Genomic DNA, 25,324 nt, shown 5'->3' on the forward strand with positions numbered 1-25,324 from the left:
GATAACAAACCAGAACCAAACCTTGTTTTTTCCCTTCTCTTTATTCGTTTGGCAGAAACAAATGGGAATAGACAGAACGCTATCTGTGACTCGACAGACTCCCTGAAGCCAGACGTTACTAACAACAGCAACACTTCATGTGTGCGTCCTCATCATCCAGTCTTTGTGCACAGATTGCAGGATGTCTGCTGAAGGAGGACCAGACGCAGAGCCACCTCTCAGCTTAGGCTAGGATTAAGCTCACTTCATTTCAAGATTTCGCAGAACAGAGGACAAATGACGCGCCGCAGAGCTTCCTTTGCGTGTCCTCGTGCAGTCTGTGTGAATCATAACTCCCATCGATACATTTCAAGGGTCTGCAAACACATGAATTATTCAAATAACAGTACATTCTGTAAGCTTTAAAGGACATCCACGCTGATTCTGTGAGTAGTTTATTCTGGCTGAGTAGTGGTTCCCTTGTTGAGTTAATACTCCCACATGGCAAACAGTTAACAGATCCAGGTTCGCTGGTCGTGGTGACAAAAACACCAGTGTTTTAAGGCAAGAGTGACATCATCAGCCCAGCCTGGATCAAGCTGACCAATCATTCTGCGATCATTACTATGTACAAAATATATATAATCACACTTATTTACAGGACATGTGGTGACAGACAAAGCCCCCCCGGGCACCCACATGGTTGACATGAATACAATAAAGGACACAGCACCTCTAGTGGCAGAAAGACGAAGACACACACTGAGAAAAAACTTGGCACTTGTAGATTTCTCTCACATAAACACAGAACAGAGACAAAAAGAGTCAGTTTTAGTGGTAAACAATGCAGGAGCCTCCCGTTCACAGGCCGGCCTCACGAGGCAGGTGTGGATTGTTATTGGCCTGTGTCTCTCTTCTTCTTCTTCTTCTTCTTCTTCTTCTTCTTCTCTTTTCTTCATAAGGACAAAAGTATCTGGGTCTCAGAGGAGGCAGATGAGGCTTTTTCCCTCCTCAATCTCCTCCTGGACCTTGTCGCTGGAGGTGGCGATTTCGGCCTGTGCGGAGAAGACAGCGCAGATGAAGGTGAGCACAGTGCCGCCCATGGCGGTGTAGAAGGCCCAGCCCATGGAGCAGAGCCCGGCCCGGTACGGAGCCGCGTCGGGGCCACAGTACAGCTGGACCTTGTCTGAACCCCAGCCAGCAGGGTACAACATCAGACCCAGGATCAGAAACAGACCTGCGAGAAGGGAACAGAGAGAGGGATCGTTAGCTGATGGCAGTTTGTCCACGTCCTGTTTGCATGTAACGCTGTAAGTGTGTCGAATATTTCACTGAAACCTGCCCAGCACATCCTGTGGAACCGTTTACATGCTGGAAATATAGCCACCGAACGGCATTAAAATAAAGGTTATGTCCTGCAAAACTTTCCCAACGAAAATCAGACCAGTTTTATCTGAATGCTGTTGACGAACAAACAGACTTTGTGAAGAATTCTAAAGTAAAGCCCACAAATCTCCATTATTATTGTTTACATCATATTCTGAGAGGTTTGCAGACAAAAGACTGAGCAGGAACGCTAAAGACCGAGCAGCAAACACGACTCAGTCACCAGATTCGTCTGGAAATGAAGTCCATTTGCCATTTATCACATTCAGGAGCACTTCTCTGGAGGCCATGACTGCTCGCTGATGGAACATCATCGTTAGGCAAAAGCAGATGAGATGTGCTTCAGGTCCTGATGGCCTGTGTTCATGATGGCCTCTGTGACCGCCGCTGTTCTCCGGGATGAAAACACTTCCTTCCACAGGGCCATCACGGCATTCAGAGCATCCCATCAGCACAGATGAGAACATAAAAAAACCAGCATGAAGAAGTGATTTCCTGCTGACTGTCTGAAACGTGACTGAGGATAATCACGGCGAGACCGCCAGGAAAGAGAGACCTGATCCTGAATCTTGACACACATGCCTGTCAGGTCAGCAGAGAACAACAGGAAAAGGTAACCAGAGGGCTTTTCCCGCCCGCCCCAGTCATTGGCTGACCCTGCGGCGTCCTGCGTCTCGGGGGAGGGACGGGGTCACTTCCCGTCAAACCATGACCCACTTCAACAGACTTGGTTTCAGCACCTTAACGCTAATCCTGACACACACAGAGCTCACACATCATGTAAAAACAGCCTTTGATCTTCATGTGATTTCACGTCATGAGGTTTCATCCTTTCCTCTGCTCTGCTCTTCCTCAGGACGAGACATTACAATAACACACTTACAAACAGCCGGCCTCGCTGCCTTGCTTCGTCAGAATGTGGAGGTGAAACAGTCGCTCGCTCTCTCTCTCTGCTTCCTGTCTCTCTCTCTCTCTCGCTCGCTCGCTCTCTTAAAGCACCCAATATCGTATTAAACAAGGAAATGAAAACTAGGTCATAAATTCTTTCCACATGTTGCTGCATTGCCCTGACGTCCAGACCGGCTCCAGTGATGGACTGAAGGTATGGTTTTAATTCCCAACCCCACCCCTCCTAAGACCCCCCCCTCCCTCCACACACACGCTCATTCAAACGCACCCCCCCACAGCCTGGACCTTCTAACCTAATATCCAACTGTGCTCCACCCTTCCAGCCTCACTATTCCCTCTGCACTGGCTCTTGTCTCCGTTACCCTCCAAACTGTCGATTCTCCACCATCAATCCATTTCTGATGGCCGCCTCCCGCCACCGACCCCCCCGCCCCTCTAACCTCTGCTCCCACAGCCTCCACCCTGTAATACAGCACAGCAGGCCCTCTGCTCCAAGAAATCTGCCCCCCCCTCTACTTTCCAGGAAAAAAAGAGGAGCTCCCCCCCAAACGCCCAAAAATCCATATGAAGTGAAAACAAGAAGAGACAGCGAGACGGCAAAAGGAAACACTGGCAATCTGTCAGTTACTTTCTCTGTTTATTAGTGTTTGGCCTGCAAAACAGTCATCAGTCCAGGGCGATGGCTAGTTTTGTCCTGAACCCAAAGATATTTAATTTACGATTCAGAAGCAGCAAACACTCACATTTAAGAAGCTGGAGATTATAAAAACCAGTTTATTTTCTGTCAACAGCGTCACCTGATCACATAATGTATTCTGAAAAATAAAAATATGTTGATATCTGCACATGATGACACTTGCCGACCCTTTCATATTCCATCAGGCTCAGCTGGTTACAGCCTGATTTTACAGCCTGCAATAAATCCTCCCTTCATGAAGGTTATAAAGTTCAACGTTGGCTGAATCAGTTTTATTAAAGACTTGACTTACTGGTCCTGACAGAGGCTGCAATTTATGGTGCTTTTGAATTGTGCTCTTTTAGACTAACAGTTGCTTTTAATATTTTGTTAACCCCACAAAACAGCTGAATTGGTTGGAGCATGTTGTATCTGCCATGTTGAAATAGGTGGTTAGCCTCACAGCTGCTAGCGTAGCTTTAGATTCTTACTTTTCATTCGTTTATTCATTTGTGCAACAAGCTGCACAGCACAGATATAATTTATCTGTTTTGTATTATCACTTTAAGCTGTATGGCAAACATGTTAGCAATGTTCCCTCTTTACACAACCAAAATACAGAACAACGTTAGCATTAGCCACCTCCTGGCTCACTCTGTCCACCAGCTAGCTGCTAACTTTGTCTGTCTGCTGTTTGGGACCAGCAGAGCTTACTCGCTGAAAACAGCTGGAAAGGTGTTTGATGAGAGTCGTGGCATCGAACCAAAACCGTGAAACAATGAGCTGAAAGATGCTGAAATGCTCTCAGCTGAGGGAAAGTCTGGTGTTAATTCTCCATGGGTCAAGTGACACCTTTTACATGTAGTCGTTTGAGCCATTGTTAACGTTAAAATAATGATTACAGCGGCTTTAATGAAGGACACGTGGACTAAAACTAGACTTCCAAACAACAGCATGTGTTCCTATGAGAGTATTTGGTCTCAACAGGTTGCACATGTTCACAATGTGGCCTTTTCTGCTTGCCGTAAGTAAACTGCTGCTCCCCAGTTGAAGGAGCAGTGATTGTAAAATGCTGCCCACCCACAGTAGTGCAGTGTAAAAACCGGATCTCCTAATACTGCATGTTTGCTCTACCTTTGGTTAGTTTCATTATGAAGCAGCCATCTCCACTGTAAACACACACATCCAGTTTACAGATATCCTCTTTTCTGTCAGCCAGAATCAGCAGTTCTGCTTCAATCTTTTGCGTAACTCCTGATACTTTCTGTCACAGTCATCGTTACTCAGTAATGACGCTTGACTCCAGTAAAACGCCGTTTTGTTGCCCTGACTTCCAGCCTGGGGCTGAGTCATGGTCAACGGTTAAACCTGTGACGAGGTGTGTGCCTCACGGCTGGAGGGAACGTTTATGGCAGGTAATAAAAGCATTCGACACCAAATGCACAAGAATTGGAGACAGTTTTACAGCCAAGTGTGTTTGCCGTCTTGTCTCTAATCCTTTTCAGCTAAAGCTGGACATGAGCGACGATGAGTGAGGACGACGTTTAATAAATGTACAGAGAAATCACTTACAAGAAGCCTTTCGGGGCTTCTAACTGCGCCTGCTGGGTAGAAAGTTCACCCTACTGACCCTCAACAGAAGGCCGTCTGTTTTAGCCATTGGATTACGTAAAGCAAAAGGAGCAGATTTACTTTCAGCTGAAATCTGAAAACCACCTGAGCTTAAATTGACCGTCAGTTTAATGGCATCTGAGAGACTGCGGCCATCAGGAAGTGTGTCATGGGGGACAAAAGAGTCTTAAGTAAAAAGTACAAGTGACATCAGCGTATGTGCAGATTAGGTTAAGGGGCTATGAAGCTACTCCAGTGCGATGACGTGACCATCTCTGGCAACGGCATCACAATCCTCCCATCTGAGGTCAATCACTTCCCCAAACATCTGCCGTCTGGCTCCAGTTTTCTCATTACCGGAGGGTCGGCACGAATAGTGGAAAGTGTGATTAGTATAAAGTCGGTCTGGTGGTGGATATCAGCGAGAGTGATATCATCCGCAGGCCTCGTGAAAAGACAGCAGTCAAACTGAAGACGCTCATGCACAGTGACTGATGGGTGGACGCTGGAAAAAGGACAAGTCAGCGGTGGCGCTGTTAGATGTCGGGCAGGAGGTGTGCTGAGTCTTTTCTCGTCCTGCCGTTGAAGGGAGAAGAAAGGTTATCAGCCTTGAGCTTCGCAGGCCAGAGGGAAACCCTGCTGCCTCCTGAGCTGTTTGAAGCTCCTCTCGCCCCCTTTCCTCTTCCTCTTCCGCATCCTCATCCTCTCCACAAAGAGGAGACTCAGCGGTGCATGTCCCCTTCGCCATGTGTCCCAAACTCTCACTCCTTCATACAGATGGTAAGTAAAGGGCTTTATGGTTATGCAACACCATCTCTGGTAGCTGCTTCGGTGTGCATGTCTATGAACAGATTCCATTTCTACTCCTGAAAGCTGGAAATCGACCTTTAGCTAAATAAAGCCTCGTTCTAACAGTGATTGTCCAGTCATAGCGTAGCGATCACAGCTTGGCTCAGCAGGCCCGTCCAGCCTGGGTTTTTTTAAAGCACTTCCTAAACCTGAAACACAAGACCAGTGCTCTGCAAATGTTAGCTTGCCCGGCTAACTACATTAACAACCTGCAGCAGGAAGTGAGCATTATTTCAAAAGCCAACACGTTTACTACATTATGACAGGCTACGTTTCATAGAGACGCGTTCAGGAGTGGAATATCCACTGACGCTAACATTAGCAACTGCTCTTTGTTTGTTTTAGGAAAACCAGAAACTCAAGCTACGTGTGCTGTTTCAGCACCTCTATGGTTAGCCCTCATCCTCAAAGCCTTTTGTCTTCTATTAATGAAATGTGTCTGAGTAATGCAAAAATGGGAATGAAATAACATTTTTAGACCATTTCTATATATAGCGCTGTACCGCTGAACTAGGGCTAACTAGCTAGCCTGTAATAGAAGAACACACTGCTCCTTTATTTCCATGTCTTCTCCTGATACATGTAGCTCTTAGTATAACAGTATATTTTATTATATCAGCACTATATGTGGCGATAAAGTGCAATCTCACACCTTTTTACAGTTTTTCTCTCAAAAGTCAGCTGGAAAACATTCAAGTCAGCAGAGTTTAGCAAACAGAGTTAGCATTAATGTGCTAGCCACAGCGGGTGGTGAGCATTTACACGAGTATATCATTAAAATCCAAACACAACAGCCTTGAAAAGGAGTGGGTGATACATTTTCTGTCAAAGTAAATTTATATTACGATACTGAAATACTAACATACAGTTCTGCGATTTTGTGTAAAATACACAACAAGGGCGATCTTACCTTGCTGTCCTCATTGATTTCCAACATTGCCCATAAATGTCTGTAATAATAATATGCATCAAACGCTGCAGCTTTAGTTAGATATGTGAAGAAAATGTGGAAAGAAGCGTGCCATAAATAAACACTCATGCTGCTATTTCAGGTTTATTGGGCGGAGGGAGCCTTCCAGTAGCCACACATGATTCACTCTGGATCTCAGCAGCCTCTCGGGTCAGCAGGTCTGCACAGAGCTGGGTTTACAGCTTGGCATGTCCTTCACCACACGCCCACCTTTTTCTGTTTGGGCCTGCACCAAATAAACAACTGTGGGGGAGGACAGCCATAATCACCAGAGGGCTGAGAGCTACAAGAGGAGGCTCAGCGGGCATGGTTGCATGGCCTCCTCCCTTCCATAACTCACCACAGCCAGTCAAAGTGGCCGGAGATTTGGCCTCAGACGCAACACCATGGACACACACCCTTCACACACAGAGATACGCACGCGTGTTTGACTTCAGGTAAATCCAGAGAAGCTGCAGCTGACTGCGCGGAAAGTAAATATTTGGGTGGCAGTTGCTCCGAGTGACAGCTCCGAGGGTGGAAACAAGCCACCGTGTGTTTTAAAGGCCTGCCTGCTTGGGTAGAAGCTCACAGAAGGCTCCACCAAAATCAAACACATCATTCTCGCAGTGGGAGTTGCGGTGCTCGTAATGAACGTGTTCAGCTGAAACTTTTCATTTACCTTGATGAACGGTGGACACCACAGGAATGAGGAGAAACAATAAAAGTTAGAGGAACTGAGTTAGCTTTAAGGTTCCTCTGTTCTCCCTAGATCAGCCGAGTCACACCTTTCTCTGGAACTGTAAGATATCTCAAACGCAATAAATACATCAGCGGTATCAAGGAATGAAGTAGTTAACGGTGTTCTGTGGTATTGACCCTGCTTTGAGTCTGGCTTGGAGGTGTGTCCTGATACTGTGGTTGTAAATTGGGTTATGCTAAAAAAAAAAAAAAAAACCCACACCGGAAATCAAAAGTGTTTAGAGACGCATTAATGGTTTGAACTTCAGGGTAACAGCACTCGTTTTTGTTGACAGCCTCTCTTACAGAACATTCAGAGCCCCTCACCTCCACACACCTGGTGAATGACGGCTTGAAGTGGGTCAGGATGTTTGGGAGTGTTACAGAAATCATCAGACAGCTCCCCAATTCAGATTTGTTCAAAATTAGAGGGGGGTTTCTCAACCTGTTTCACCACCTGACAAGCAGCTCTGACTAAGTCTACTGCCGACTCTTTGTTCAGTGACACAAACCTGATGCTACCTGATACCTTTGTACCTGTACGAAAGTCAGTTTGGGCTCAAAGCGTGAAATACGAATACATGCGTGTGAGCGCATCTCACCTGCGATCCCTTGCAGCAGTCCACACACGTTAAAGATGCTCTTCTTCATGATGCTTTGGAAGCACATGGTGAAGACCGAGATGAACGCCACGGCACACAGCAGCAGGATCCCTGCTGCCAGGAAGATAGAAGTAGCCTGCCAGAACCCGCTGGCTATCTCCCCAAAGTGTATGGCGTACGGTCCGCACAGTATTCCACGCTGCAGGTGGGGCAGTTTTATACAGCGGCCGTAGATGCCCAAGGTGGGCCTGTAGGCCTCTCCGGCTGTGGTGGCCCCATGGGGGCCGTAGACGGCATCGGGGGTGCGGGGGAATCCCACCAGCCAGTCAGTGCTCATGAAGGCGATGAGCTCACCGAACGCGGCCACGATACTCAGCAGAGTCCACAGCATGGAGCGGCAGGTGACAATGACATGGCACATGCTGACGGCGGCTGGAGTCTGCCTCTGCTCAGGTTTCAGTGTGGGTCAGAGGTCCTCAAAAGACCGAGAGCCGAGGCTGCGATCCTTCTCCGGCGGTGATGTGAGAGCGAGTGACACTTCACAGGAAGGAGTAGGTGACCGTGCACGAAAGGTTCAAGTCAATGATTCACAGTCTGCTGCTTCCCTCGTTTTCCCTCTGCTTCCTTCACTTCTTATCTTCTGCCGGCGTCCTTTCTGCACAGCTGTTGTTCCTCCTCCTTGGGCTCACCCTCCTTCTGTCGGCTCGGTCTTAAGACTCTTATTCTGTCTGGTTTTTGGTGTCTACATTGTATTGAAGTTGTGTTCCCTGAGCCAGCCCGCTGGCGTCACATCAGACACACCTAAGACAGAAAACAGAGAGACACAACAACAGGGTGAGCGTTTTAATTGCATGTATAAAATGTAATTGTGTGTATAAAAGAGACTCTGAGATGATCGGTAATTTTTGCTTTATTTGAGGCAGCGCAGCTCTCCTGTTTCTACTCTGTCATATTTAGAAAAGCAGAAGTGTGCAGAATGAGGAAAGTGTGGAGGAGGAAGGAGGAAGGGAGGCTTCTGGTGTAGATCTTCAGGAGAGGCTCTAATGAGTTGTGTAGGGACGTGTTCATGTGAAGTGGGCCTCTTCTGTTTTCACTGTGTTTATGTTTGAGGATTTGTGATCAGGGCTCTCGTCGTGTTCTCTACTCCCAGTGGCTCTGCATGACTGAGGCTGCAAAGATGAAAACTACAAAAACATCATGCATGTCTGCCTTGGTGTGTGTGTGTGTGTGTGTGTGTGTGTGTGTGTGTGTGTGTGTGTGTGTGTGTGTGTGTGTGTGTGTGTGTGTGCGTGTGGTTATGGGGTGGGGGGGTGGGGGGTGGGGGGTTGAAAGAGACGTGGAAACAGTGGAATGAGAAGCGGATGCAGACAGAGAGAAAAACAAGCCGGAGGCCTCTCATCAAGCAGCCCACGCAGCTGACCTGGGGTCAGCCAACAGTTGATAACACAACGGCCGTCCGGCTGTCACATGACCGCCGATAACCTCGCTGACATCAACCCTGCTGCACTGCTGAGTCAGTGACAGCGCAGCGAGGAAGCTGCAAATGGCGTCAGTTCATAGAAAAGTCACATCTTCCACCAGCAACTACACAACTGACACATAACACAACCTAATCTGTCTATTCTGTAGACAGATTAATCTGTCTATTACAACGACAACCGCCTACATTTTTTTAATAAATGTACACTTTTACAGAAACCCTGGAACAGTCCACAAAAGCTTAGTTTTAAATGTCAGATGTCAAGAAAGTCTTCATCAGCCAAATCCTGAAGTGCGCAGAGAGTGATTTTGCATCTCAGGCAGCCTTTCACGACTCAGCAGTCATAAAAAAAGTGTATTTAAGGAAACTCATCACCAAGAAATGTAAGGAAAATGTAAAATGTTGGATACAAAGTTTGAATGGGAAGCGATACCTCAAAAATGCAGCTCACAGCTACGCAACAGTTCTGTGAGGCTGCGCTCAACAGGGCTTTGAGCTAAATGGTAGCCTCAGCATGCTAACAGGCTCACAATGCTAACATGCTGATATTTAGTTGCTATGTTTACCATGTTCACGATCTTAGTATGGTGCGTTAGCATGCTAGTATTGGCTAATTAGTGCTCAGTAGTGCTTGTTTCCTTTAATAATTAAGAGCTACCATATCAAACTATTGATGTCGCCATGAAGCGGTTAGCTTAGCTTTGTATAAAGACTTGAGGCAGCAGGAAACAGCTAACCTGACTTTCTCCAAACTTCGGAAACATTGGGGAGTTGTATGTTGTCACTATTTTGTTAGGCCAGAGCTAAGCTAGCTGTTTCTCCCTGCTTCCCGCCTTTATACTAAGCTAGGCTAACTCAGGGAATAAATGCATTTCCCGAAATGTCAGACTGTTCCTTTAAAGAGCGTTAGATCTCTTTTCCACTGAATCAAACTGAAAGCTGTAAATGGTCTAGTCCTTGACGTAAGTGTCTCTCACGGAGTCATAAACTGGCCTATTTCACTAATGCAATAATTACATCAGAATTATGGGCCTAATTTTTACACCTCATGCTTTTCTTAAATGAAGTGAACCGTTTGAAGTGACGCCTTGTTCTGATTCCAGTAAATAGACCGTGACGTCCCTCTCCAAAGCCCTTACGATCCCCGGGGGAGCTCCAGAGGCCAAACGGTCAAACTTTAATTATATTTAAGTTTTGAAAAGATTTGATTTACGAGAGACATTAAGAAATTTGAGCCAAACATACATTAAACCATGGAGGCTGGAATGCCGGAGAAGATTAAAAGATGCTTACACTGTACAGGCCTTTGTGCTCATGTTATAAATACAGCTCAGGGCCAAAGCTGACAGTTGTTTCTTTTCTCCGAGTCTTTTTTCCCTGCTGCCTCTTGGGAGTCTGTTAGTCATTCTCCAGCCAGCGCTTGGCAGCAGAGGGAGCCGCCGTAGACACGTGTGCCGCCTGCACTGCGAAGTTTCCATCACTCGGGCCCTGGCGTGCCCTTGAGGTGAGGGGGGCCGCGGCCGTGTGCTCTGTGGTCGCATCCAAACGAGTGGGACTCAACGTGTGTGAGTCAGAGCATTACACAAACTTTGATCTTTGTCATCCTGCAGAGATATCAACAACACTTCCCTCCTTCATCTTCTCCAGCGGAGAACATGACCCAAATCTGTGGACTCTTGTGGGGCGGTGTGTGTGCGCTAACGTCGACTGTGTTTGGACGTTGCAGAATAGATGAGATCATACGAGCAGGCACAGACAGCCGCCTCTGTGGATTTGGACCAAAATTAATTTTATGAATCACAAGCCTTTTCATTGCCTCACCATGAACAGATGCAGGAACAGATGCAGACACACATTCCCGAACTTTCTGAACCCCCCCCCCCCCCCCCGCAATAAGACCGCTGACGTTCGGGGGTCGCGGAGGTCCTTTGACGAGGCTGATGTTTGACATTAGGATTTAAGACAAACGGGCAGTCCGAAGTTTTAAGGTCAAACATTTGCTGGCCAGTTGCGAAGACTAATTCCTCACTGACAGGAATACTGTTGGAAAACACTTTGGAGCTGAAACAATTGGAAGCAGCTGGGCAGATACGGAGCTTTAAAGACCTCCACACTTAACCTTTGACCTTGCTTGGCTGCAGTGCGTTTGCATCACGTGCCTGTTGGTTACATAGTACCTACTCAAGCGTCTGAATTTCTCTTAAGCCGCCAAAAATGTGGGTTAGTAGAGCTAAAACAAGTCTGGGCAAGTCTGGTTCTATTAATGTACCTGGTATTTGTCACATCAACATACACCCAGACGTCTGCTCGCCGTTCCCAGACAGATTTGAGCAGTTATCAGGAACAGAAGTTTCCCAAGATAGAGTGAAGCATGGTAGTCTGTATATGTAAGGCTTGAGGCGGATTTATGATGTCTTTTATAGTCCCTGAGTAACCAGGAGGGAGACCCCGGATTATTTGAGGCTCGGTTTACATGCACAGAAGAGTTTACAGCCCTCAGACGGCACCCTCCACCCCGATGAACCCCAACACTAATCCCCATGTGTGCACCCACTTACAAGACTCCCTGCCATCTGACGCAAGCTCCCCCGAAATGTGAGCTAGGAGGGAGCCTCTGCACAGCTGGACCTCAGTCTGTCTGCAGCTTTTACGAATAAATCAATAATCAAACAGGAATTCATGATTAACTCATCATGACTGATCAATGGACTGTTCGGTCACGTTCGATCTAAAATAAACACGGCAGCCATGCACAATGGTGCTTTGAGCTAAATGATAATGTAAGGATGCTAGCATGATGCTAACACTAACATGCTAAGGTTTAGCAGGTAATATTTACCATGTTCACAATCTTAGTTTGGCGTGTTAGCATGCTAACGTTTGCTATCCAGCACGAATGGGAATGAGAGCTCAAAGAAGAAGGAAATGTTTTTGTTGCAGTTGCTCGGTATTTTGGGAAACCTGCTTGTTTGCGTACTAAAAATATGAAGGTTCGGTCTGATGATGGTGATAGATGAAATGGGAAGCAGTCACGGAAGGTATTACAATTCATCCTGGGGTGACATTATCTCTGCAACAAGATATGCCAAGATACGTCATTTAAGTCCCAAATGTCAACCTCATGGTGGCGCTACAGGAACAATCATCCTCTGGGGATCATGAATAGCAATACAAAGCTAACTAGAATCCATCAAATAGTTGTTGAGAAACTTCAGGCTGCACCAAAGCGGTGGATGGACCCACCAGTCGACTAATGCTGCCTAGGCACTGGCAGTGTTGGTTCACCATGCAACTTCTACTTCTATGGCTAAAAAGCTTGAGCACACAGCTCCTGGTCAAAGTGTCCACTCAGCCTTCCTCTTATCACAGCAGCAATAACAGCAGGAAACGCCTTTCTACGCTGCCACCGACAGGAAACAATCTGCATATCTATGGACATGCCACGACTGGAGAAACACGTCACCATGGAGAGTGTTTGTTTAGAGCTGGATGAAAGGTTTAGGAGGATTTCACGGGAGCTCGACATGCTGAGAGGACAGAGCAGCAGAGATAAGCTTCTACAACGTGTTACGAAGCTGTTAAATATCGTCCAACTCTGAAGAAACGCGCACCTTCTTGGCCTGGTTGCGTTTCCAGCCCACACCTCTCTGTTGCCTTATGTGAGCACAGGCAAAGCAATTTTAAAACAAAGGGAGTGCTTATAATCTCTGAGGGTCTGTTTGAATGAAAAGCCCCTGCAGCTACTGAGAGGGAATGCTGGAGATGATTGGTCACGGAGGACCTCAGATGCTAGTCCAGTCACACTTTGTTGTCTAATTAGAAACAAATTACAAGCATCAGGTCTGTGACAGCCATGTGAATCAATGAAATGCAGCAAAAGCAGTTTTTCTTACTATGTGCATCTGCAGCTCTTCTGCAGCCGTTTCAAGGCTTTGTCATTATTTAAGGACAATCATGGTGATAATAGCAGTCAGTAACAAAGCAGTCAGGTTTTCCACAGCGAAGCAGCCAGTCTTTCCTAACACTTCTGCACATCTGCTCGGCATCTTGGGGCTCTGTGACGCCCCGACGAGGTTGTGATTCAGACCTAAAACATAATATTTTTACTCTATTACATCAGCCAGGAGCGCAGCTGACAGTTTGTATGAGTGCGTGTTCACCCAGGGAGTCACTTGAGGGGGTTAGAGGGGGATTAACGCAGCATAATTAAGAAAAAGAAGACAACAGTCCAACCTGTCTCCATTGGTCTGTGGATAGTCCAGCTCTCCTGGAGATGTGGCTTCTCTGCCCTGACTATCCTCCTCTGCTCACACACTTTAATGCCTCTCTCTCTCAAACTCCCAGACCCTCCCCGAGTCCCACCTCCCTGGACTGCCACGTCTCCTCTGATTGGCTGGGCTGACACTGGAGCCACACTTCTTGAGAGAGTCCACATGGTGGCCATATTTCAGTGCTGAATCTGGGTTAAAATAACAAGAGCTGGAGCTACAGAGGGTCTCTCCTCTTCCTCTCTCTCTCTCTCTGTCGGTCTCAGTTTCTCTCACCTCCTCGCTCTGTTTTCATTGCTCTCTGCACTCTTTTAATCGGCCAAGGCCACCATCTTATTATCAGCCTAAATGCATTTTCACCAACCAAAAACAAGCACGCCTGAAATGTACGCCATTAAGAGTAATTCTGTCAATAAGTACACTGCTGTTGATATCCTGTTCGATAAACTACCTGTTTAATTGTAAGTGGATTAGTTTAATACTTCAGACAATATAAGTGTACTTCAGAGTACACGCTACATAAAGTGCACTTTATGCTATGAAACTGCTTCACTGTTACGTGTCATTTTGTTCTTGAAGTATAGAAAAACATTGAAAATGTGCTGCTGATTTTCTTGTGTTGTGTGTAAGGAAATAACAAGTTTGATGCTAAGTGTTACTTTGTGTTTAAAGAGGTGATGGAAAGTAACTGAGTACATTTACTCAAGTACTGTACTTAACTACAGTTCTGATGTACTTGTTCTGATGTACTTGTGTACATGTTACGTTTAATTTCAGTCCTTAATGTACTTGATGCTAATGGATTTGTACTTTTACTTCAGTGAAAGTAAGACTTTTTACTTGTAAGAGTACTTCTACACTGTGGTACTGCTACTTTTACTTAAGCAAAAGATCTGAGTACATCTTCTACTTAAAGTGAGCTTCAAGAAAACACAAAAATACATGGCTGGCGTACACTGAATACATCTGTTGCGTTATTTGTCTTCTACTGCGTAGTCTGGATTGACAGTGCAGGGGGAGTCAGCTCACGAGTACTGTTATTATTTAGTTGTATGTAAAGTTCACCTTAGGTTAAAACTTGCACACAAAGCTTTTTGAATATCCGATGCATGAACCACATCCCCCACAGATCCTCTAACGTCCCTCCTCTGTCAAAAACAAATGTCTGACTGCAGATTTGACGGCTGCCTGGATGCCCAGTTAACTGCCTGATGGAGCAGATGGTTCACTGTTTGACTGATAGATTACCTTTGTGGCTGATGGGAGCAAAGTGTCCCTGGATTGCTTACAGCAGCATCGGCTGCATTCGGCCAACACAGCAGTCGGCTGCAGCGTTCGTCTGGATTTGTGTTCCCTCGCGCAGAAGAGACAAATTAGTTCCATATGAAGATGGAAAAAGAGGCCGATTCAGACAGGAAGAGAGGCCGATAGGCAGGAACTTAAAGGCAGCGTGGAAAGCCTGAGGAAGAGGCCTTTCTTATCAGTTTGAATGGAAGTTTGGCCGTAACAGTTCAACAATAGTTGCTTTCAACCTTGATGCATGTATCCTGAACCTAATAAAGTCTCTCCTTTGACCTATTTCCAATAAATCCTGGTGACTCATGCTCACCTTGTGGTTGTGAACTGGATGGGAAGAGCTTAACGGCTCATTTTAAAGCCACACTAAGTCTCCCTAAAATGCCTAGAATATCACAGAAATGCCTTTTCTCAGCGAAACAATGGTTTGCTGAGCTCCACCCTTAGATACTGTTGTTATGCCCGTCGAGCTTTCCTTTGTCTCATGTATACAACTTGAAATTCACAGTATTCTTTAAACAATGGGTCATTGATTTCAGGCAGACGGAGACGAAAGTCAACTTTCCATTTCCAGACAGCAACCAAAATTCTGCCGGCTGAATGTGAGAGTTTACCTGCTGGAGCTAGCTCACTAATTAAGCTAATGTTAGCTGAGCTGTCTGAAAACACCGTCTCAGGTTGACCTTATTCCCAGCAGGCTTCTTTAAAAAGAGTGTCTTTGAAACATCACACTAAAAGGCCAATGCTAAAGCTAACAAGGTAAAAATTTAGCGTCCTGTTATGTTTCCCCAGAAAAGAAATACTGAAGGACGGGGGTCGCAAGTGGGAAATATTCTGTACATTTTCTGTCCTTTAAATCTTTTTTTTCTTCAACCACAAATTTGTCACGAGAATCACAGAATGATTTTTCACCAAACACAAATTGTCTAATTGCTTGCTTGATTTCTAGCAGTAGTTCCTGTAAGGCTAGATTGCAGCGAAGTAGCCTAGGATTAGCGAAAACAGTACGCTGCAGGAACAACAAAGGATTATGGTCGGTGTAGACCAGCAGAGCGTCAGAGGTTGAGACGTAGATCTCAAAATGCTCTAAAGCCAGTACCAAAGCTAGCGTCTCCTTCTCAACAGTAGAGCAGCGCACCTGACTAGGGCTCAGCTTTTTTTGAGAAGAACGACACGGGGTGCTCCACTCCACTATCGTCAGCCTGGACAAGCACTGCACCTACAGAGAGGTCCCGGGTTCAAATCCCGGACGAGCCCCCAAATTGTTATGTTTCCCCAGAAAAGAAATACTGAAGGACAGGGTTGCAAGTGGGAAACTAACAAAGACAGCACATAAGCATGTCAAAAAAACCAAACAGGTGGACAGAAATATGAGCCCCTTGAATTCTAAAAGGCAGTGGGATTAACAATCCCTTTAGCTGCCCACTGAGTCTACCAAAATGACAGATTAACAAAAGAAAATGGGCTCAAAATGGAACAAAAGTGGGAGTCAATTGATAGGAGAAAAGGGTGGACTGGGAAACACTCTTCAAGATAAACAGTCAAAGTCATTCAGACCAAATTAGAACACAGAGAGACAACTGAAGGTGTTGTTTCTCTGGAAACACACAACCAAAGTGAGGCAGGCCTCCTTATGTAGCCTCCCAGTCATGCTGATTGGGATCAGCCTCACCTGAGGGTTAAGATCACAGGTGCACCCACTAGCTCCTGATGAGCATGAGGCCTGTGGCCTGGATCAGTCCTCACCAGCTGATGATGCATGTGGATGATATAAATAAAGAAAGAGCATTATTTTTCTATTCTACTTGCTATCTCAGGTAACACTGCTGGAGTGTAAAACTTCCTTCATCCAAACAGCAGGACAGAGCTGCTAATGTTAGCATCCGGGAAGATGAACAGAGCTTTTGTTGCCGTAACCTGTAGCCTCACAAGCTCATGTAACCCAGTTATTTAATGGGAGCAACGCTCAGTTAGTGTAAATACTCAGATAGCGTTCTAACTTTGGTGGTTTACAATAAACACACTGTATAATCCATCCTTTCACTCCTTTGTTTCGGGTTTGGGAAGCATGATAAAGAAGACACCATCCAGATTTGGATATTACTACAGGTCTGTGCACAGCACTGCAACATGTGGAGGAATCCACAGCTGGAAACACCTGCTGTGCATCACTGTTCGATGGAGGGGTTTAGGGAAATACCTCAGTCAACTTTCTGTTTATGTTCTCAGCCCCATCGGGAGCCAACCTGACCGTGAGCGGACCTCGTTCTCACATATCAGGTTTCTGATTGTGAGATACAGACACTCAATGCAGAGATGGCAGCGCTGCCTGAAGATGCTGCAGGAGACTCGTCTTGGCAGCCTCGGGAGCTCGGACACAGCACAGGCCCCCACATCAAAGACCGGATCAGAGGGCGGCGGAGACAGATCCTCGGCAGTCATAACTGGAGCTGCACATCCACGCACACACCCGGCTCAACCATCAGTCATGCAGGTTGGTCGAGTCTGGCTGTTGGCTTGCTGGTAATTCCTATCTTTCCTTGTCAGACTCTGATCAATAGATCTAAAGAAAGCTGACGAGTGAGAAGCAAAGCAGGGTGAAAACCTGACAAGTGTCTGATAACAGGCTGGGCAGAAGAACCACCCACACCAGACGCCATTCACATTATCAGCATTTCCAGATTTAACTGGAAAGAGGACGGACAGTTGGAAAAGGGCGTATGCAGAGCTGAGAACATCTGTAAAGATTTAGTCCTTTCCAGAGTTTCTACACTTGTCCTGATCATTTAAAACGTTCTGAACATGACAACAATGCAAACAGTGACTTTCTGCGTCTACACACATGTGGCCTGGATACTCAGGTGCACCAAAACCCTACTTTGATAAGCAGTCAAGAGTGAGTCAGGAAGGAACTGACTTCATACTACAGAAACCAAATGCTGGATTCTGGCTCGTGTCGCGATTCCCGGACGTGCCTCGGATATCTCAATGAGGTTTTTATCTCCACGTGTTTCCAATCTGAGCTGCGCCTGCACGCGTTACGTCAGTCCACCATCCAGCCACCCCGAAGAGGCTCCACAGGGTTCGCTTTTAGAAACTGCCGTGGAAAGATGTGGGCGCGACGGACAGACGGATGGAATATCTGGCTCTGACGAGTTTCCAGATGAGGCAAACATAATGACGACTCAAATCAGATGTGGATTAAGGAGAGTGCAAAACAAATGTCTTGACAAGGCGAGGATGTGATAGCGTACCTGATGGCAGCACACGGACGTACTGAGCACACCCCCCCGTTTCAAATATGTCAGGCATTTCTCGTCACCCCACAAAAAAGATCAGTATCACTGCAGTCTGAAAGAGATCTGGACCGACAAATGGAAGATGGGGAGTCTTCACTGCTATACATTTGCTCCTCCATGCAATCAGAGAAGTCTGAGGTCAGTTTGAATCCCGCAGAGGGAGCAGCTCCGACCATCTGGCCACTTCAAGGCCCATCAGCAGGCACATGGAGGCAGATGTTTCACATGCACATACAGGACGAAGGCCTGCATCTACTGAGCACCCTATGGTTTCTAACTCACGGCCTGGGCAGAGCTGGGTGTTGTTTCAGTGCTTTCATAGTTATATCTGAGCTTCTCCTTTCATGATTTCATGAATGCTGCTGAAATTTCAACAACCTCAACATCTTATTCACATATTTGACCCCGATCCATTTCTGTAATACGACAGCTGAGGTCAAGAGACAAATACATTTCCCCAGCGAGGTCACGCCACATCATTTTTAGCCATTTTGCTCTTGTCAACGGTGGCTGTACTTCGGCATCTCTTAGTGTGGGAGAGTCATCTCTGCGGCATATTTGCTAATTTATGTGGGGAGCACCGCTGGAGCATAAACACAAGGATGTGTTGAAGGTGAGGAAATCCCAACACTGAGCTCCAGGGGGAAGCGAGACGGGAGCGTGGGAAAGAGAGAAGGAGGGAAAAGGAATAACAGCGCAGAGACCTGAGTGCTGAACAGATCCCACAGCTAGCGGTCAGCGGGGAGCACACCTGCGGGAGGTGTGGAGCTAACATGTCGCTCGCACAGGCACCGAGGACTTACAACACCTCCGACTGGGAAGAGAAGTTGGAGGAACTGTGGAGAAACAAGCAGTCTGAGGGGAAAAAGAAAACAGTCCCACCCTTCCCAAGAGTCCCTTTTAGTCCAAATACATACATAGAACATAATAAAAACAGCACATAGCAGTGCACACATGAACACATGTGGACCTGGGCACACGAAACATGCACACCTCCATCTGATCCCAGTGTGAGTGGTCAACCGTTTCCCCCTGGAAACATCTGTTTATACAATCTGACGGACTGCGTGTCAGTCTGGTTTGAGTGGTGAGGTGGAGCAGGAGTCGCTGCAGCCGGAGGGACGGGGCTTTGCTTCAGCTGCGCCTCTGAGGAGAAAGGCGGAGGTCAACAATCCCTCATCTCCTCATATTGACCATAACAGCCCTCGCATGGCGAGCCCACGCCACGAGGGTTAAGAGGGTGATGGAAAACAAAGACCATCTGACATATCACAGTCTGGCCTCAAAGTGGGTGGCCAACCCGACCACAGACCGGCAGGGTTTCACTGGATATCCAAATCGTGAAAAGATCGCTCTGTGCTGCTTGTCACTGAAGAGTTTTTTCAGTGCCTGGTCTGGGTCTGTCCGTGTGGCATCTCTGAGCTGTTAAATCTCAGCTCGTGGCTTTTGAACTGAGGATGAAACAAAACAGAGATAACATCCGTCACAGCGGCGCTGTGGCCTCAAGCGGCAACTCCTGTTTGTTGTGTGAGAACCAAAACGGAGGAAAAACAGCTGCTGTGTGACGCGACAAACACTGCAGGGAACATTTCTGCTTTTCAAATGCATATTTAATCCAAACTGTGCCTCAGCTGCACTTTGAGTTTAGTGTTAATCAGCTAATGTTAGACACCAAACGAAGATGGTGAAAATGTGAATATAATATCTGCTGAACATGTTAGTAATGCTGTCACTGTGAACTTGTTAGCATGCTTAGCACAATTAGCATTAGCTTTGCTGTGCCTGCACAGTCTAAGCTGCTAGCATGGCTGTCGACTCAGACTTGTTAGGAAACACATTTCATTTCATACATTTAATTAATGCTGAAAATTAGTGCTGAACAACTTGATGAAGCATCACTTTAAAGAAATTAGGGGCGATATTCTTCATCCCTGTTTTCTCTGAGTACTGATGGACTGGGGAGCCCTGAGGAGCCCCAGCACTTCTCCTCAGTTTCCCACTGTTAGAGAGCTGCAGAGTTTGGGGCCCTCAGGCCAAACACTGTCTCCATTATGCTTAACCATTTCCAGCCCCACCTCAGCCCAGCAAACAGCCCCAGGGACCATAAACACAGGGGGGTCGCAGGAGAAAAGTCCTTCCACTTCAAAATCCCCGTGCTTCTGTTCTCCAGGCCAGACTCAGGAAATCAGTCACTCTGCTGAGCTGGGTGGATAGTATTTGGCCTTCTTCTCTGGGGGGTTAAAACCATTGTTCTCACCGAGTTTTGTGCCCGGGATGAGTGCAGTTTAATCCTAACTTCCCTGTGGCTCTGACACAAACTCCCCTGCAAACTGAGACCTCTCTGGCTGCTTTATCCAAACGCCCCTGGGGGCCGAGTCATAGCTGTTGTCGGGCACTCTGAGCTAAAACCTGATACCCTGCACAAAATCAAAAGTAAGCACCGCAGTGGAACGTCGGCACCGGATCCTCTCGAGTTTCGGATAATAAAAGCATCAAGCGATATCATCGCCGCTCTCAGGCTCTTGGCAAATCACATTAACGGCATGCGTAGGAGGCGAGGAGACGAGGGACGGAGACAAATGAGGGGAGAAGACGGGAGAAAAGGAGACGCTGAGGACGAGAGGGAGAGGTGGGAAGCTGAGAAATGAGGAAGCGTGTTGCTTTGTCAGACTGGTTTCGGGGGAGTAAAGTGAGAAGTGCTTTCACTGGAGGACAAAGAGACGAGTGTTGAGAAGTCACACTTTAAAAAAGTGTCAGGTGATAGCAAAACACTGGACACCACCGCAGACACAACAGGACAATCAGAGCTGACATGGCCGGATATATAAAAGCTGTCATGTCTGGTATTTCCAGAATAAATGAGGGGAGACATCCTCGGATAACAGCTAATAGAACTTTATAGGTTTTATGATCAAACTTCCTGGTAGGAAATAAGAGTGTGTTTGAACTTAATAGATTTAATTCAAAGATTAAACCTCAGTGACAGTCTGTCCCCACTCATGTGTCCAGCATAGAGCGCGAGGACAAAGGAGGTCCAGTCAAAAACAAGCATGAGATAACAGGAAGTGACAAGAAGTCTCCCTATTTTAGGAGCAACGTGACAAACGATGACTCTGTTTATTATCTCAGAGGGGGCTTTCCACTTTGAAATGACCTTCACAGGTGGTCCCGGCTCATTATCTCTCACTGCGTTGTTTTCCTCCATATTGGAAAAACACAGTCACCCCCAACACCCCCGACTTCCTACTTCATCCAGATAAATATGCCAGATTCAAGAGTCAGCGCGGCAGACAATGAAAGCAGCACAAACTTGAACCCGTTGAAGACGCAGTTTCACCCTCGGTTAATTTAAGGTCATCTTCAGGCTGTCATGTGTTGTGTTGTTGGCTAATATTACGTTACATAGTAGATATTATAAGTTGTAGTAGACTGCATTAGCGTTACCTCGCTATACTTTATCAACTGGCAGTGTATGCTGCAATAGAAAATTTGTTTGATTTGGTCTGTATTTGCTCTAAACTTTATTTTTTTGTGACTTACTGGACATTTGTACCGACACAGGCTTTAAAATTTATCTCATCTGAGAGGGACAAATCACTCTTTCACAGCTAAACCTCTGACGTGACTTTGTTTCCAGGTATCAGACACCAAAACAAACTTGAACCACTGATTTAAAAGTGGCTGAAATCTCAAAACTTCAGTATTTCTCTTTGACATTAAATATTCACGAGTGAATAAGGAACAATCAGAGTTTAATGTTTAAGATTTTAACAATGAAAAACTACTCGTGTTGGAAGAGAAGCTGACTGAGGAAGAAAAGGTTTTCAGGGCCTTTAAAGGGCTTGTGTTAAAGGGCAGCACCTGCCTGGAACAATGGGAGCCATGGGAACTGCTCGTGTTTCCACCAGTAACAGACAGGTGCCAGGAACCCCAATAATATAATAACAAGAAAAGCAGGAAGCCACGTTTCTGTTTGTTTGGTTAGTCCATACAACTCCAAAGGGTCTTCTACCTCCTGAGGAAAAGCCAGTCACATGTCAGTGCCTGAAGATGAAATTAAAGGACAAACACATGCAGAGCTGTAAAACACCGACCTCTCGTGTGGAAGCTCGTGGCGGACGCAGACGAACCTTCAGCTGGATCCAAATGATGTCAGAGAAAACCTGCAGAGACGGCAGCAACAAGGCACCGGTCAGTCCAAATCACAAAAGCACACCATCTCCAGAGAGCAACAGCTCAGTGGTAGCTGGCTCCACGACAGCGTGAGCATCGTCTTCTCGGGTGTTTTCCATCCAAACCTGAGACAGAGCAGCAGCTGCGCCTGGAGAAGACGTTTAACTGTTTCACATGTTCAGAAAAACAGGGGGGGAAAGAAAAGGGGAGACGCTGATGCCTGCGTCCCTCATCTGACATTACGCCAGTCCCTGTGGCAAAGTTGCATAATTATTAGCACAACAAAACACATTGTGTGTGAGTTACATAAGCCGACCGAGCCGCTAAGTGGGTAAGTCATAAGGCGTGTGTGAAAGGTGCTGTAAATGTTAAAATACCACAAATACCACATCGCAGTTTCCCACACCATAGCTCTAACTCTGAAATCAACACAGACGGTGACGTTAAAGTATGAACCCAGCTGGTTTAAAACTAACTTCAACTCCAGCTTCAAACTCACTTCAGTCTTCTGCTTTACATTAAAAATAAAGCTAAATAAAACAGCCAGTGAACAAGAACCTGCATGCATGCATACACACAAATACACACAAACCAACACACACATTGTAGAAAAGCTCGTCAGGCTATTACGAATACTCTTAAATCGTCACAGTGCCGATACATGTCAGTGAAAGCAATCCTTCCTAATGAGCTGACCGACTCAATAGGACGACCAACACTCATGAAACATGGTCCTGTGTGCAGCAGAGGTTTCTCTGCCCTCTTCATACCAAGATAATTAGCTAATGGCTGACTCTCTTCCCTTTGACTGTTTACTGGACGCTGTGCAGACAGAGCAGCTCTCAGCGCTCAGTCGGGTCAATAGTCTGACTTCAATACTCACAGCATTAGCGGGATTGCAGAGATTTCCACCGACAGCGTGGGACAAACGGAGCAGAGCGGAGGATGATAACTCCATCAGACGCAGTTAGGCGGATCTCCAGAGGAAGCGTTTGTGCAGACGGATGAAGGACATGTGACAGCGAAGGCGACCTTTGACTGACCACGCAGTTAATCTATCAGTGGACTCCTGTGAGTGATCACGAGGGTGCCTCTTCAATGGCAGCGCTTCACACACACACATGCTTTTCCCAACACAAGACAGCATCACACACACTGCTTCACACACCAGTGTTTCATATAATTCTGTTTGTACTTTGCCTTAAAATGTGTTTCCATCTCTGGAGGTGACCACGCTGAACACGACTACCTGTGAGTGGAAAGAAAACCTGTTTCTGCGTACCAAAATGGTCCCTGTGACCCTCTTTTCCAACTGAAAGGACTGCAGTGCGTCTCTCTTCTGGATAACACTCCTAAAAATAAAATCAAAAGTCTGATGGTGCACATAAGGTCTCCATCATTAGCCTCTCCCTCCAGTCTTTTTTTTTTTTAATTATTAAGGCTTTTTAGCCTTTATGATAGCGACAGCTGAAGGTACGACAGGAAATGGGGCGGACAGAGAGGGGGCGACACGCAGCAAACGAGCCGCAGGTTCGACTCCCACCTGCAGAGGACTGACAGCCTCAATACACGGGGCGCACACCCTACCAGCTGAGCCATAGGGGCGCCCCTCTCCCACCAGTCCTGATGTGCTCCTGCATCCAGGCAATCCCTGGACAGTGGTGGCATTGAGCACAGCTGTAACCAAAACAGCTGCATCAAACAGCATTCCAGTACTGGGCATAAATGTGGTGAAATCTACATAAGACACATTTTAGTGCAACAACCAAACTATCGAAAAGGATTCAGGTTCGGGAGTCCTCACAATGTGCCTGAAACGCCCGCAGTACAAACGCTGACGTCACCCTGAACCTGAGCTGCCCTCCAGCAGCATGTGCGGGAAAAAAGGCCTTCAGGTCTGCGGAAACTCCAGCTGTAAACTTTGTTTTTATGTAGTGATGCTCCGATAAGAAAATATAACATAATCAAATAAAGTAGAATTTACATCAGCGTCGGGTTGATGAACAGCGGAAAAACAAGCAGCGCTTTGCCACAAAAACTCTGGAATAAGCTTGAAATAATACACAACTCCCACAGAAGCTTGACTGGGATCACTGCACTAATAAACAGCACGCCACCCGCACAGTGGACGCTCGTCCACTGAATAAAATGTCCAAACTTTAACCCGACACGGACAGCACACGCTGCTGTGATTTGGTTTGATTGTTTAGAAGTCAGTTTGTGCTGTGGAAAGGTCTTATCACAACCCGTTTACACACCTGACTCTGTCTCACACCGTGATCTGACGACGGTGGACGCAAACAGGAAGCTCAGTTTTGACGTCGAGTTCCATGAAATTCGTAATATCAGATGTGAGAACATATGAGTGAACACTAATGGAGCAGCAGTCCAGCACGCTCTCCTGCTCGCCGTCACCACAGTGAGCTCAGTTCTCTCCTCAGCTCTGTGAATTCTTGTCGGGCATTTTCCAATTACAGAAGTGAATTTGAAGGGATTTTCCTTAAGTGTTACAATCCAGCCCCAACATGCACCAAACTGGGGAACACCTCTGAGCTGAGGCAGTGCGAGACGCTGGTGTTTGGACCTGAGCTGTTCAAGCCCCCCACAGCTGGGGGGCAGGCTATTATGTGGGGATGTCTGCAGGCATGTTCGCTGCAGCCAGGCGCACCACAAAGGGGTCTTTCTTAGGGTATTTAAGGGCTTTGGGAACACGGTAGCTGGGTGGAGGGGAAGTACGTGGATGTCAACCTTTAAAGGAACATTTGGGAACTTATTCGCTTTGATTGATGCCGCTCTCACGTCTGCCTGTCGAATAGGAAGCAAGGGCCAGCATGCAGTTAGCTTAGCTTAGCATAAAGGCTTGAAACGGGGGGGGGGGCACAGCTAGTCTGACACTGATCTGATCTCTGATCTTGTGCATTCAGACACAATTTTCTCTGTTTCTGATGTTTTATAAACTGATCAATTAACTGAAAAATTGATTGCAGCGCTAATCCCCCATTTCCAGTCCTTATGCTAAGCTAAGATAACCTGCTATTGCTTCTTGGTTACCGTTCGATCTAATCTAAGCAAGCAGCTCATTTAAGACACTTTCCCAAAATGTCAA

General features: G+C 46.5%; 1 protein-coding gene across 3 annotated transcripts in view; it reads right to left on the minus strand.

The window, feature by feature from the left end:
• Window positions 1-528: 528 nt before the first annotated feature.
• The window catches only part of lhfpl2a (LHFPL tetraspan subfamily member 2a), a 35,919-nt gene continuing 11,123 nt past the window's right edge, over window positions 529-25,324 (minus strand). The window contains exons 2-4 of one of the 3 annotated variants that reach the window (XM_070988993.1): window positions 22,140-22,208; window positions 7,703-8,503; window positions 529-1,216 (exon numbers count right to left, since the gene is read on the minus strand). In XM_070988993.1, the coding sequence (XP_070845094.1) occupies window positions 960-1,216; window positions 7,703-8,123 (678 nt within the window). In that variant the 5' untranslated portion in view covers window positions 8,124-8,503; window positions 22,140-22,208 and the 3' untranslated portion in view covers window positions 529-959. Of the gene's footprint in view, window positions 1,217-7,702; window positions 8,504-13,415; window positions 13,499-22,139; window positions 22,209-25,324 lie in introns of those variants that run through there. The other 2 variants (XM_070988994.1, XM_070988995.1) reach the window with 2 other exon arrangements.

This window comes from Chaetodon trifascialis, chromosome 20 (genome assembly GCF_039877785.1).
Source record: "Chaetodon trifascialis isolate fChaTrf1 chromosome 20, fChaTrf1.hap1, whole genome shotgun sequence".
Lineage (NCBI taxonomy): Eukaryota > Metazoa > Chordata > Actinopteri > Chaetodontiformes > Chaetodontidae > Chaetodon > Chaetodon trifascialis.